General features: G+C 42.8%; 1 protein-coding gene across 4 annotated transcripts in view; it reads right to left on the bottom strand.

The window, feature by feature from the left end:
• RAPGEF5 (Rap guanine nucleotide exchange factor 5) overlaps positions 1–16,076 on the bottom strand; it is a 232,817-nt gene that overhangs the window by 165,858 nt on the left and 50,883 nt on the right. For all 4 annotated transcript variants that reach the window (XM_058296892.2, XM_004461331.5, XM_023589624.3 and 1 more), the window contains exon 6: positions 743–809. In XM_058296892.2, coding sequence (XP_058152875.1) covers positions 743–809 — 67 coding nt within the window. The remainder of the gene's footprint in view (positions 1–742; positions 810–16,076) is intronic.

Below are 16,076 nucleotides of genomic sequence, written 5' to 3'. Positions count from 1 at the left end.
CATCATGTTGAGTGAATAAGCCAGGCACAAAAGGAGAGATATTGTGTGGTTCAATTATAAGAAATAAGTAGAATGTTCAAAGTCATGGAGACAGTAGATTACAAGTTATCAAGGGTGGGGAGGAGGTGGAATAAGAAGTTGATACCCATTCTGTAATGGGTACAGAATTTCTGTTTGGAAAAGTTTTGGTAATGGGATGGTGGTGATGGCATCACAACATTGTGAATGTAATTAACGTCACTGAATTGTACGCTTGAAAGTGGTTAAAATGGGAAACGTTAATGTTATATATGTTGCCACAATAAAAGAAAAAAGAATGAAAGAGAAGAAAAGAAAGGCCCAGTAGCCAGCTGGGGGCCGGGCCGGGCAGGCGGACAGTGAATGGAGTGGTGGTGAATCAACATCTTGACCTAAGACAGCTTCTGAGGTGATATTTTTTTTTCCCTAATGAAACACAGGTCACAATTTTAGGTTAAATCATACTGCATTGAAAAAGTCAGATACTACGCTTCCACTAAGCTTCCATGAACTTTCCACCAGGAATATCTAAGATCTCACAGGGGAGGTTGCCTCAGGCCCACAAAGGCACTGCTGTTGTCTCTTTTGCCGTGGCTTGCTCTGGGCCTCCCACAATGGCCAGCAAGAGGCTGCCTCTCCGTGTCACTACCTAACCCACCTCCCTTCAAAGACCCAGGCCTCATTATTTCTGCAGCCCTACGCAGGAAAACTGCAGTGGCCTTACCGCGGACGTAAGACGAGCGAGGATTTCATCACTCGTTTCTTCGGAGTCTTCAATTTTCTGATGAGACCTTTAAAAAAAAAGAAATAATTACTCTATAGCTTGGGTTTTTCAAATTTATCTACTAATTTACAGGGAATACACAGCAAATAATGACATTGCTGTTACTACATTAGTGAAGTATCCATGCAAATAATATTGTCAGAAATGTCATAGGAGCACAACCCTGTTGAGCCCAACTGTTCCTTCGGAATCAATTAGCAAAAGCCTCTTTACAATACGTCAATTAAATCATGAGTTTCAAATATTGTTCTACAAGTGATATCGCAGAAGAACCCTAGTACACCATATTTACAAGGATGAGCATGCACAGATAAATAGGTGCAACTATAATGTGGTTCCAAACTGAACCGTAAACGTGAATTTTTCACTTTGCTTGAGTTATAGCCAAAACAGATTTACTATGTAATGGTCCATTATAGATCTAACGCCATGACAGGAATTAGGAGGAACCCAAAAGCAGAAGAAGCACTTCTCTCTTTTTCAAGAGTTCACAGCCCAGGTGAGAAGCTAAGAAGATCCTACATATATTAAACAATTAAAGAGGCATATAGCATAGTAAAAGGTTAGTTTGTTTGTTTAAGAAGATTACCCTTCTAGCTCAATTCATGAGAAAATTTCCTTTTTTTTTTAAAGATTTATTTTTTATTTCTCTCCCCATGTCTCTTTTTGTTGCATTATCTTGCTGAGTCAGCTCTCTGTATGTGTGGCACCACTCCTGGGCTGGATGTGCTTTTTCTGAGCATGGGGCTCCCCTATGTGGGGGACACCCCTGAGTGGCACAGTACTCCTACGTGCATCAGCACTGCGCATTCGCCAGCTTGCCACATGGGTCAGGAGGCCCTGGGTTTGAACCCTGGACCTCCTATGTGGTAGGCAGACGCTATATCGGTTGAGTCAAATCTGCTTTCCGTGAGAAAATTTTCGTAACTCAAATGTGTATACTCATTTATATACAAATGTATATAAAATTACCTACTTTCTAAGAAAATAGTATTTTGTTTTCTGGTTTGGTCCAAGAAAAAAATTGATTAATGCCAAGTGAATATGTAAGACTGTCTCCCCAAATCTATTTGCAGAAGCTCTCTTTCAATACATTCTGTGGACTGGCAGGAATTCATAGTAATTACCCTGCAGAGCAACGTTATCACAATCACAGTTCCATGATGAATTTCCATCTCAGTAAGTACCATGAGCTGGAGCCCTGGACTTGCAGCACAGGAGGGCTTCTCTCTGCTCACAGGAGAGCTAATAAGAACCTCTTTACAAAGAGAAAAGCCAGTCGGATCAATTCTGGCATTGGCATATTGTTTCTGTAAATTTTATTAAACTCTTTTCCAGGAAAAAGCCACACCCTTTAAATGGCAGCATTGACTTACAAACCACAGATCTTAAACTGCATAGTAGAGGTATGAAGCAGTGTCGCTGTTGTCAAATAACTTCATTACTCCTGCAGCAAAGTGTCTGAAGGGTTAGTTAACACTCTGCCCAATAAAAAACAGTGGGAACTGAGCATTGTAAGTTAACATCAGTGTGTTCCCCCAAAAGCAAGTTACCTTGATAATGAATATTTCAAACAATGAGCTCTACTATTAAAATTCTATATTGACAAGGTTTCCATAATAAATGAATTAGAGCGAGAAGAGATTTGCAGCTCTCTGTAACCAAGCATGCCTAACCGACTGACCCAGGTTTACATGATCAAGCAGAGGTGACTAACAGGACAGGAAAGTATTATAAAAGCCAAGTGTACCAAACGCTCAAGCACCACATGGGCTTCTGCTCTGAGTCTGTCTCTGCAGGGAAACGTGGGCTGTTCATGTTCCTCAGACCCCGACCGCCACCTGAAGGGTTGGGTATGAGGTATTTTGCACTAGCACAAATTCTGTCACGAATCTGTTTTTAACAAACTGCTGTGAGGAACTCAAAATTCCGAGGGAAGCTGCATGGCTGTGACTGATTTGACTGCTTCATGAGAAATGGCTGTTTTAGTGACAAATAATTCAGTTCCCTGTTAAGAAACAAAACCATCTTTCATCATTCTTCCAGCACAAAACATGCCTTGGCAAAAACATCTCTAAAGGAATTATGTGTGAGAGAGGCAGAGCGGCGGTCTCCAGCAGAACCACCCAGCAGCCCGCCTCAGCCTTGATTGCCTGTCCCCACAATTTATGCCCAGGGCTGCCAAGTCCTTTACTAGTTCCTGAATCTCCTGGGCTTGCCTCGTTTTCCCATCTGCCTGCAAGCCCCTATAGATGGAATTCCCAGGACCTAATTTTAACCTCGAGGGTATTCTGCAGGGTCCTGAATTCACTACTGCCCACACTGAACTCCTCTTGCCTCCTCGCCTCTCTCGTGACGTCCCGTCACCCTGCCACCCGCTCCCACCTTCTTTTGGTCACTAGACATCCTCAGTTCCATTCCTCGAGCTTGGCTGCCCTATGATCCCTGTCCCCCCACTCCCCGGCCAGGCCCTCACCTCTTGCACAGACTGTTGGAAACACCTTCTAAGGGACCGCTTTGTCACCAGTTTCTTCTCTTCTACAGGCACAAGGATTACCCTTCTAAAGCCCAGATCTGGCCCTGCTGCTCTTCAGACTCCAAGCCTTCAGAGATCATCCCAACTGCCTAAAGGAGAAGACAAATGCCAGGCACTGTCTGTCAGACACCTCCTGATCTGACGGCAGCCAGCCTTCCAGTCATCTGCAGGCACCTCTCCTTCCCCTCTCCACCAGCTCTGCTCTGGGGCATGCCACGCCCTTCCCCGACCTCTGACCTGAAGTGTGTTCACAGCGTCCAAGCCTTCACCTCCACTCTACCTTCTGAAAGGTCCCTTCTCTACTCTCTGAAGCAACCTTTTACTCTAGAGATACTTCAACGTCATTCACTTATTACCAACGTGCCCGGCACCGACAGTCCTGGCCTGGGCTGCTCCTGAGACACACGGTCCTTGTGGACAAGGCCACGTACCAGGCACTGTCTGGAGGGGTATGAGAGTCAGCTGTGTGAAGGGGAGGCAGCGAACTGCCTGCGGAGCCAGGGAAGGCTTCTCAGGAGAGGGATTTCAGCTCGTCTGGAAGGATACCTGAGAGCCCTCCAGAGAGGAGAGCAGCAGCATGCTACAGGCAAGATTCACAAGGCACAAGAACCCTAAAATAGAAGCCAACGCACCAGCAGCAAGCACTTGGGAGAGTAAAGATACACGCTAGAGGCACAGCAATGGATCCCAACCTGTGGCACACAGAGTCCCGGGGCCACAGAATTATCCCGTCAAGCAATGCCTGCAGCTTGAGGAACTCTCACACACGCACCAGTAAGCACAGCTACTTTTCAAATGTTTGTAGACACTTGAAGACTTACACTAATTTCTTCTAAATGTGTAGCTGAACCACCATAGCTTTTTATCTTTGTATGTTTCTTCAGTCAACAAATTAAAACTGCTGTCATGTGAAGGGTGGAATCCACGAAATAACTGACACCCTAAAGGACTCCTTCTGCACTCGTTTACTTCCCCTGCAGTTTCAAAGAACAGGATTGGCAGCGACACTTTTGTGACTCCTAAGTAGTAATTCCGTGCCCTCTTCTGTGTTCTGCAAGCATCAGGAACATCGCTTTTAACATACTATTTTACTATGTTATGAAAAAAAAAAAATTAAATCTGTTGTCCCCTGAACTGTGAGGGTCTCACAGATAGGATTAGAGCTTACTGCCAGCCTGACTGGCAAGTTCCAAGTGCTTAAGAAACTGTCAAAAAAAACTTTGCCAACAAAATATTGATAGCTAATATAATAGACTCTGACTGTCTTTGGGTTTGACCACTGACAGCTTTCAAGCCCCCCGCTTCTTCCCCAACACAGGCACAGTGACAGGAAAGCCCTGGCATCAGGGAGGTGTGTGAGGGGGGCTATTCAGTCCACACAAGCCTGAGTCCAGGCTTGGGAACCCTCATCTCTGCCCCACTCCCTAACTACAGCCAAACCAGTGCCTCCTTTGTCTCAAGGCATCCTGGGTCCTGCGCAGAGCCTGCCCTCTTCTCCCCATGAAGCCTCATTATGTAACCAATAATCTTTTTCATACCTTCTTGGTATATGTGTGGCATCATCGTTCTTGACACCCCACTTAAAAATCCCACCCCTCAAGGGGCAACTATAAGACCCAGAGATCATCACCTACTCACAGTCATTTCACAACAATCCTTTATATCTCAGCGTCTGACAGGAAACAACTGTTCAAACAGAGAGCTCTAGAATTCAGAAATATGCTTCCTTCCCCACTAATGTTTCCGTGCTCCTCTGTGCCAGCACCTGTCTAAAGGGAGTCATGGAAGCAGGACTGGTGGTAACAGGCTAGCGGTGGAAGAGCTTGGAAGTGGGGAAGGAAGAGAGCAGGGCAACACTCAGTCACTCATCTTCCTTTCTCAGTACTGTGGTCACACAAACCGCCTTCCAGCTCTATGTCCAAATGCCCAAAAATGCTAGAGTCTATTCCCCCAGATTATGTGTTGTTGTTGTTTTTCATGTAGAGAAATCCTGATTCTTTCGTGTATGTAAATACACATCAGTACCACCTAAGGAAGACAAAGTTCTCATTTATCAGATGAAAATAAATAATGAAACAGATGGGGCAAGGAAGAACAAAGAAGGATTCAATTATATTATTGCACATGTTCCCATTATTACTAACTATACAAATCCCTCCAAAACCTCTCAGGGGAGGCTATACTGCTCCAGGAAGAGGAGAGAAGATGTGAGTCTGGCTCACCAATGGTCAGTGAAGGGAAAGAAACACTGGTTGGAGTCAGAAGGTAGTGACAAGTAACAGAAGAGAGAAAGAGAAAAGAAAAGGAATGACCCCAGGAAGAAAGATTCATTCTTGAGGGCTTATGCCAGCAGGAAGCTCCAGGACAACAAACGCTCCACTTGCAGAATTTCCATTGCCACTTCTGAAGGTTCCTGCTTACCCACAGCCCAAGCCGGACCCAGTAATTTTCCAAGGGAAAGTGCTGAGTCCAATGATACGGGCAGATGTCTCTGTAAACTTGAGAGGTCTGCAATACCCAAGGATGCCATTGTGAGGATGCTGGAATCACAAAAGCTTCTGATCCTCTGTCCCTGGCCCTTTAACCATCAAACTGCATCCATTAGCATTACCCTTTCTCCATCCAAAAACAAAAAACAAAAAAACCTGCCCTCCCCACAGTCTTCCTCACCTTCATTAATGGCAACTCCATCTTCCAGTTGGAAGTCATCCTTCATTCCCCTCTCTCTCACATCCCACCCTGAAATCCTGGTGGCTCTATCTCCAAAGTATCTCGCCACGTGACCTCTTCTCATCACCTACACCATTCTTACTGTGCTTCCAGCCACAACATGTCTCATGTGGACCCAGCAGCCAGAAGTTATATACTGGGTCAACATATAAGTTAGGTCATGTCCCTTCTCTGCTCAAAATCCCCTATAGCTCCCCATCTTGCTTGGCATAAAGCCAAAGGTCTCAAATGACGCACAATACCCTTAGGATCTAGTCTCCTGGTAGTTTTCTCATCAACCCTGTCTTTGCTCTGCTCCAGCCACACTTGTTTTCCCTAGAACGCTTCTGCCTTAGAGTATCTGCACTGACTGTACCCTCAACCCAGAACTCTTCCCCCAGATGTCCGCATCGCCCTTTTCCTCGTGTTCTTCAAGTCGTTGTCACTTTCTTGGAGAGGCTTTTCCTGGCCCATATCCCCATTCTGCATTCCCTATTTTATTTTTCCTCCATAAAGTTTTGTACCTTCTAAGCAACACAAATCTGTTTGTGATCTGTCTTCCCATACTGTTCTGTAGGCTCCATAGGAAGAGATATTTCTGGGTTTTTTTCTTCATTATTGTATTCCCAACATCTAGGTCATATCCTGGTATACGGCACTCAATAAATATTTGTTGACTAAATAACTGGGTACCATAACTTTCAAGGGGCACTCTGTTATGAGTCAACAGCCCAGGATTACCACTGTGTAAGCTATTAACTGGTTAGCTTTAGACAGTTCAATTGAAAGACCCTGCTTACACTCAGGAACAGTTCCCTTTAGCTATGCCATCATACTTCTCCTACGCCCTTGTAACAGTTCTCCTTTCTAGTACTTTTTTTTAAAGATTTATTTATTTCTCTCCCCTTCTCCCCCCTCCCCCCCCCGTTGTCTGTTCTCTGTGTCTATTTGCGGCATCTTCTTTGTCTGCTTCTGTTGTTAACGGCACAGGAATTTGTGTTTCTTTTTGTTGCATCATCTTGTGTCAGCTCTCTGTGTGTGTGGTGCCATTCTTAGGCAGGCTGCACTTTCTTTCGCACTGGGCGGCTCTCCTTATGGGTGCACTCCTTGCACGTGGGGCTCCCCTACGCGGGGGACACCCCTGCGTGGCAGGGCACTCCTTGCGCGCATCGGCACTGCGCATGGGCCAGCTCCACACGGGTCAAGGAGGCCCGGGGTTTGAACCGCGGACCTCCCATGTGGTAGACAGACGCCCTAACTACTGGGCCAAGTCCACCGCCTCTAGTACTTTTTTGACACTAAAATCCGACAAGAATGACATATCAAATACTAAAGAACAAGCAACTTTGAAAATATCTTCAGTAAAATAAAATACCAGCAACACAATGACCACTACCACTGCCTCCTGATCTTTCCCTAAAAAGTAGTTAGCTCAGACTTAATGACACTCCAGCCTGTTGAAACAAGTTTTTCCCCCTTGGGTTTTAAACTATCCAGTCTCTGAGGAAATACACTGTCTAACAAACTTAGTTTCCAACCTAGCCAACTGTTTGATAATCACATATGCAATTCTCAATGCAATAGAAAGAAAATAAGCAGAAAGTCCCACCCAAGAAGCTCCCCCAATACAAACCCTAAGTCCCAAGAGGGATAAATAGTCACGTAGTGTTGAGTTCCAATCAACAGTCTTAGAAGGCAGTGCGAAGGAGTCGTAACCAGGCCAGTGGAATCCCTTTTACATCATTTAGGCCCCAATATAATCTATAGTAACCTGGATTTAGCTGGTATCCCTCTGACTGAGAATTCTGTCATGAGAATTCTTAGTACGGTGGGCTTGAGATGATCCCAGTCAGGTGTTTTGTTTTGTTTTTTTTAGAACAAATGTTGCCATGCCTCTTCTAGACGAGAGATGGAACCCACACTCCCGAATCAGGTTTTGACCAAACCTTTGAGCCTGAGGACCCAAGAGCAACCAATACCATCCCGGAGGTGAAAAACCCCACTTCCTTTTAGCTGTGTAAGAGATTTCCTGATATTCCATGTTGGAAAACTAGGAGCATTTTCTCATAGACATATTATCCAAATAATGTCACTTTATAATTGTATAAAGATATACCCTCTAAAAACAGTTCTTTCACTATATTTATATATATATACACACACACATATATGTGTATATGTGTGTAATTCAATATTTAATAGCATATACGGGTTGCCAAAGGCTACCAGTACACATGATATGGTTTATATAGAAAAATGTGTTAAATGCATTCCAACTACAATAAAACAGACAAACATTTGGAGACTAGAGGTGGAGATTGTATTTAATTGGCACATGCCAATCCAGCTGAGGTGTGATTTGTGACATGCCCGGCACACTTCAGGTAGCCTTGCACTGGGCTGGGCATAACTCACATTACAGAGGAATTTAACCATATGAAACCTGTCCTCACTCAGCTTTCATGTAAAATGCTATTACTGCCATCCTGGGGCTCTCATTTGTTCCCTACTGCTTCTTATGTACATAACACAAATCAATCTTCACACTGAACAGAGAGTCTGAATCGGGCCCTGGCAAGGATGAGAGCACATCTCTCTCCACATCAGAGTTCTGACAGGGAGGAAGATGTGTTTGGGGGAAGTTGGCTGGCTCATCCTACTACCGTCTCCTTTCCATTGCCACCCCCTTCCCCCAGATGGGCTGATACTGACCTACCACCGATGTTTTGGAGAGGCCTATGGGAGGACACAATTTTCAGGATGATCTTCAGATTACCCTTGCTAAGGGCTGATGAAATTCCAGAGCATGGAAAAAACCAGAACAAAGACAAATTTCACAGGAATTTTTCAAACATGATCCTTCCACAAATAGGAGAAGCACTGCACACAGAGACATGAAAAAAAAAATCCTAATATTCAGTGGGTTCAGTGGAATGCATCTTTCAGATACTCTGCCAACACAAATGAGAGTCACTTAACCTGATCTGCGACTGTCAGAGGTGTCTTGGGAGAAGTGATATCCCAGCTGAGGTTCTGGTGTAGAAGAAGGTCTATAGAACAGCAGCAGAATGATCAGGACAAGTGAGGAATGGCAAGAAATAAGCTAGAGATAATGTCAGGACTATTGCTAAAGGGTTTGGATTTTATGCTGAGAGCCAGGAATGATGGCTGTGAGGCAAATGCAGGAAGGATGGAGAAGTAGCTACAGGACAATATAAGATCAAAGGTAGGTTTGATTTCTTGTTATTATGATTGAGGGCCCATTTGTGTGCTTCAGGGGAACAGAGTGAGATGCTAAGAAAGTAGGAGCAGAAAGTCTCTCAAGAGGGATAAGACCTAGAGACTAGGCAGAAGAATGAGCCTTGAGCATGAGGAGCTCTTCCTCGACCAAGCAGAGAAGAAATGAAGTTACATTGGCTGAGGATGCCACAACTCAGACTCTCCTTGGATAACTCCTGCTGATTGTCAGATAAGGAAATGACTCAGGGACTTTCTTTTTAGAAATATTCCCTGGACCAGATGTGAAATTTTCCCTCCTGAAAAATAATCACCCGCAAGTCCTAAATACCACACAAGAGAAAGCTCCTCAAAGAGCACAGACTCCATCTCTACCATATTCAATCCCTACTGATCCCAAGAAGGTAGGTGTCATATCTGACATCTGACACCCATGAAGAAACAGCTCTATCTTTCCATACAGCTATACTTGAACAGGTCTTTTTCTGTTTAACAGAAAATCACATGACAAAAAGGTACAGGGGAATGGATAAAAAAATGAGAATTGGATTTTTCTTGGGCCTTTTGATACCATCAATGCCAACTTTACATGTTCACCTTCCCAAGAGAAGGCAATTTTTCATAGCATCAGACTGCGGGTTATGCTCAAAGGAGGAAATTTATCAAACAGAAGTAAACCGTGAATGTGACAGATTTCATCAAGGGTCCAGGGTATATAGTTAATCTAAAATTGAATAAAGTTAGAGATTACTGATATCTCTTTTACATTTTGCTTTGAAATTTTGAGGATTGATTATTAATACCTAAACAGCTGCATTTCAAGTGCCAACACAACCAGGCCTAAAACTTCACTTTTTGCTAAAAACCCAATATTACCCTTAAATAAAGATGTACTCTGATAAAAATAAGCAATCTGTTCCCACACCTGGAATAAACTTAGTCTGTAAATGATGGAAATTTTGGAGGACTTTGTGTTTCCTTGGGAGAGAGGGTAATGAATAATAACAAAGATTAAGACTAGGTGATGTCACACTATTTTTTAAAATAAAAAAACTATTTAAAGTGATAAATGGAAATTTTCTTCACCTATGATCCTATTGCAAAACATTGCAATTTCCATTACAAATTTTTTAAAAACATTGAAAAATCTGTTTACTCCTGCAGTATTTCTTCCTAACAATCATAAAATGAGATTCTAGTTAGAAGTCAGGAGTATAAAGGGTAGATTTGGGTTGAAGGAATGGCAGACTTGAACTTGTTCTCCACAATCAGAAGTGTTAATTCAGCACCATTTCAGAAACTGATGCCAATGGACTTCTCATGTTGTGTATACATTTTAGATGGAAAAGGAGAAGGAAGGCAAGATAAGAAAAATAAAGTGAGCAGGAGGTTATTGGTGCTGGCATAACAGGGGACAGGGACCTGAATTTTGGGTGTCATCACTGTATAGCTGATATGGAAATACAAGGCTGAGTGAAGGTGCATTGGGAGTGAGAGAAGAAAGAGAAGAAAGAGAAGTGAGGACTGAGTCTTGGGACACTGCCATGTTCAGAGGTCATGAAGACAAGGAACAAACAAAAGGAAAAGGCAGGAGATGGGAGAACTAAGAGATGGCATCCCTGAGGCCAAACAAAGAAATTGCTTTAAGTGCATGATCGAGTATGTCAAATGCTGCTGACATGTCAAGGAAGATGAAGGGCTGAAACTCGTCCATCGCTTTAGGCAAGATGGAGGCCTCTTATAATCTTGCCAAGAATACCTTTCAGCGAAGTGGTAATACTGGAATCTGAATCGATTGGACTCCGGAGAAAACAGGAGAAGAGGAAGTAGAGAAAGTGACTTAGAGATACACCTTTTGAGGAATTTTGCTGAAAAGAAAAACAAAGACAGTGGTCAGTGGCTAGAGGGGGATGTGGGAAAACTAACACGTGCTGACAGGGAGAATCCACTAGAGAAGACAAAGGGGATGATGCTGGAAAGAGAGGGGAGGGTTGTAGGAATGGGGTCCTTGAGAAGGGGTGCAGGCTAGGGCCAATGCACAGTTTGAGGAGTTTGATCTTAGCTAATTCTGTGGACTATCATCCATCCTTAGCAGGAGGGAAGTCATAATCCACCGGCACAAATGTAGGTAGGTTTATAGTTTTGATGAAGGAAATAAGAAGATTTTTCCTCTTTCAATGAAATAAAAAGCAGAAAAAAGGGAAGGGGAAAGATCTTGTGATATGATCTCCTAAGGGACTGAAGTAACTAAAACAATTGATAGGAGTGCTGAGCAGCATGGAAGACCTACTTAGGGTTGGAAGTTGTAAATTAAAAAAAAACAAAAACAGCAACAATCATCTTCAGACCACCCCTTCCATTGTGTCAATTTTGACGCAACAAAGGTGTAGACAATGGCCACTGATGGCTAAAGATGAAGGAAACACAGGACTGATGATTTGGGCAAAGAGAGAGAGAGATTTAGAAGCAAAAGCCCTGCTATGTTTGCTCTGACTGCTCCGAGTTGTGTTGACGTGTACCCTCACCCAGATGAGGATGACGCAGACATAAGCCAAGAGTCCTATTTAGGGAGGTCAGTAGGCCAAGTGACAGGACGGAACTGAAAGAAAGGAGAGCAGAAAGATTTTAAAAATTACTCCTTTGACCTTTGTTCAGGAGCCGATTCTTCCTTTTCTATCCTCACTCTCTGCTCGTTAAGCCTTCTAGGGAAAACAGTAATATTTGGGGACACTGAGACTGAAAACAATCATTAGCCTTGCCTTTTTATACGACCACGGTCTGGTTTGGGTACCTGGTAATAAAATCAGAACATCAAGTAACTAAGACAAGTCCAAATGCTACCTATGCACAGAAGCCAGATGACCATTAATGCATTCTTTCTTCCTCCCTACACCAATTTGTCTCTTAGAAAGACTCTTGTCTGCCTTTCTGCTTTTTCACATTCCAACATGAGAAATACAGATACATAATCAGTATTTCTTCATTCATTTTTCCAAGACACATTATGGCACTCTGACAGTTTGACACTTTTTGTGGATCCCAGAAAAGATCATGTTCTTGGAGCTAATCCATTCTTGTGGGTATGGGACCCTTTGATTGGACTGGATTACTTCAGTGAGGCGTGGCCCAGGTAGGTCTTAATCCTCTTACTGGAGTCTTTTATAAATGGGATGAATACAGAGAGACAAAACCCACACTAAAAAAACTCCAGCACATTTATAAAATGGAGGACTGAAAGCAGAGACCCACAGGAAAAGATGGCAGAGACAGAGAAACCCTGAGAGGCTGAGAGAGAGGGCTGGGCGGTGGGAGGCTGGAATCAGCAGAATACACAGGTTCAGAAAGAGGCCTCTGAGAGGCTCAAAGAGAAGAGCCCAGAGGAGAGGGGAGAGATGAGCCATATGCCTGCCTGCCCCCAGCTGAGCTGAGGAGAAAGCAGAGACCTAGACAAGCAGATGCCTCCAGGTGCCGTGCCACATGACAGGAGTCCAGGATCACCAGCAGCTGACCTTCTGCAAGACAGGATCTCTGATGATGTCTTGATTTGGACATTTTCACAACTCAGAACTGTAGTACTTTTTTAAAAAATGTATTTATTTTTAAGAAGTTTTAGATTACATATATGTTACCGAAAATATGGGAGATCCCCATATAACCCACCCTCTCCCCTTTCCACACGTTTCCCCACTAAAAGTATCTTTCATTAGTTTGGTATATTTGTTACAATTGATGAACACATATTAAAGCATTGCTACTAAGCATGGTCTATAGTTTACATTATGTTTTATACTTTGCACTGCACAATTTTATAGGTTTTGACAAAAATGGTTTGTATCTGCTATTGCAATATCTTGTAGAACAAATGTCAATGTCTCCAAAATGCCCCATGTTATACCTATTCCTCCCTTTCCCTCCCTCAGAATCTCTGGTGACCACTGTCTTTATATCAATGTTATAAGTTCTTACATTACTAGAATAAGTCTAGAACTGTAAGCTTTTAACATAAATGCCCATTAGCCTTTTCAGTCTGGCTGTTCTCAATATAACGCACTTGCGATTCAACTGTGTTGTCGCACGTATCAGTAGTTTGTTCCTTGTTATCACCAAGCAATATCCCACTGTATTTTTATACCACAGTTTTGAAAATCCATTCACCAGCTGAAGAACATTTGGGTTTTTTCCAGCCTTGGACGACTAGGAATAAAGCTGTCAGAAATATTTGTGTACAGGTTTTTGTGTGAACAGTAGTTTTTACTTTTTGGCTGAAAACCTAGAAGTGGGGTTAATGGTTTATATGACAAGTACATGTAAACTTTATAAGAAATTGCCTTAACTGTATTCCAAAGTGGCTGTGCCACTGTGCACTACTACCAGCAACATTTGAGTTTCAATTGCTCCACATTCTTGCTACCACTTGTCATGGTCAGTGTTTGTTGTTGTTGGGGTTGTTTTTAGCCATCCTAATAACTGTATGCTCATTGCTCATTGTGGTTTTAATTTGTATTTACCTAATGACTAATGATGCTGAGAATCTTTTCATGTGTTTATCTGCCATCAATATATCTCCATTGGTGAAGAGTCTATCCAAATCTTTTGCCCATTTTTATTGGGTTGTTTTCTTCTTATTGAGATTTGAGAATACTTTATTCTAGATACAAATCCTTCATCAGATACATATTTGCAAATATTTTCTCCTTGTCTCTTCATTCTTTTACTAGAGTGCTAATGGTTTCTAACTTCATGTACAATTATAACTTTTTCTTTTATAGATCATGCTATTGGTTTCTTATCTAACATCTGCCTAATGAAAAGACATTTTCTCCTATTTTTTTTCTCCTTGAAGTCTTAGAGTTTTAGGCTTTTCATATGGGTTTATGATCCATTTTGAGATCATTTCTGTATAAGCTACAAGGTAAGGGCCATGGCTTATTTTTATGCATAGAGATGGCCAACAGTTTCAGCACCAATCCTTGAAAAGCTATCTTTTGTTTCTTGAATTACCATCTCACCTTTGCCCAAAAAATCAATTGACCTTACATAGAGGGCTCTATTTCTGGACTCTCCATTCTGTTCCATTGATCTATGTGTCTATGCTTTCACTCAGCAGAGTGCTGGTGACAAATAGGTATCTTTTACCAGACTGTCTGCTCCCTGCTCTTTCTTCTCACCTAAAAATTAAGAGGAGCAAATTCAATTATCTTGGAAATCCCTTCCAGATATAAATGCTTATGAAGCTAAAAGTGTGGCATTTTCTGAAGTGTCAGCCAAGTGCCTGCCCATAGGTACCATGCTGGATAAAGTCACCTTTATATCATGTTAACGTTAGTGTGGGTCCTTTATGCATTATTTTAGGACTTTGATTTAATTAACTTCCACTTTTGCTGTCACTTAATAGAGCTCTTTCTGCAACACTAGCTTTATGGATCAATGGTTCTCAATGTCAGTGCATTAGTATGGCCTTTAGGGCTTTACCAAAAATACCGATAACCACACCTGACCGCTCCTCCCTAGCCTCATTCAGCAGATTTCCGATGCTACCTCTATAATCTTAAAGAACATCACAGGGTTGAGAACCACGGCCTCCAAACTTGCCTCTTGCCTTCAATTCACATTGCCGCCACCCATTACAGAGAGTACTGTCATGGATTATCTCACTGGCTGTGCACCTTTGGCAAGTTACATAACCTGTCTGGCCTCATTCTGTAAAATCACCTGTAAAATCAGGATAACAACAGTAAGTTCAAAGGGCTGTTGTGAGTGTTCCATGAATCATTATATGTAATATGCTCAGAATAGTGCCTGGGATAGGGTAAGTATGACATTAGTGTTAATTATTTTTGTTATTGTTTTACTGTTGTTGTCATCGCCACAAGGGCACCTGAGGCCAACTAATCAGTCCAGTGGTTCCCCATTTTTTAACATAAAAACATATCATAGATCCATGTACTCTCCATATATTGACTGACCAAAGGTATAAATGACAAAAATATTACTATGAATTCAAGTAGCAACTTAAAATGTATTTCATTTTTTTCAGCAGCATCTAAATACAGTTGACAGCTGACAAATAACACATATGTATCAGACAGCCTCTTTAGTCAATGTAAAGATAATGTGTGGTTCCCCTAATGACTGGCAGACCCCTGCCATCACTCTGAGCCCCATCCCCCAGCCCGCAGACTCTGAACTCCCCCGGCTGTGACCCCCAGCTCCAGCTCCAGCCAGCTGCCTTGCACTGCCCCAACACACCCTCAGTTTCCTGTCTTCAGGCCCTGCCACTGTTCATCGCCCTCAAGCACCCTTCCTCTTCTTCTCTGTCTGGTGCACAGAATCACAGATGCTATGAAATTCACCTCAGCCTATGGACCTGAGCTTTCCCTGGAGTTTATCACTGAGGAATCTGAATATTAGCACACTATCCAATTTAGTACACTATTCAAAAAAAATAACAATGAACCAGTATGATATATTTTTAAATGGCCTTCAGTGTTGCTTCCCTTTTAAGCAGTAAGATAAGTCTTTTTTCCTATACCATATCCTCCTTTAATATTTAGCCATGTGGTTGGAATCAGGGATAAGGACGTGATACAGCGGAAATGGAACACCTGAGGTCAGCCCCTTCTCCCTGGGTATAACAGGAGACGTTAAAGAGCAGCTCATCCTTCCCAGTTCTGAGGGACAGTGGGAAGAAAAAAGAACAGGGCAAGAGATACTGGCAGGCAGGACAGAGCTCTCCTGAAGGAGGTGATTAAAAGCACTAGGGCTTCTCCTTCAAGGCCCGAGATGCCTCCC

The sequence above is a fragment of the Dasypus novemcinctus genome, chromosome 5 (genome assembly GCF_030445035.2).
Source record: "Dasypus novemcinctus isolate mDasNov1 chromosome 5, mDasNov1.1.hap2, whole genome shotgun sequence".
In the NCBI taxonomy this organism is placed as follows: domain Eukaryota; kingdom Metazoa; phylum Chordata; class Mammalia; order Cingulata; family Dasypodidae; genus Dasypus; species Dasypus novemcinctus.
Note: the sequence above shows the minus strand (reverse complement) of the source record. Positions and strands in the feature narration are given on the sequence as shown.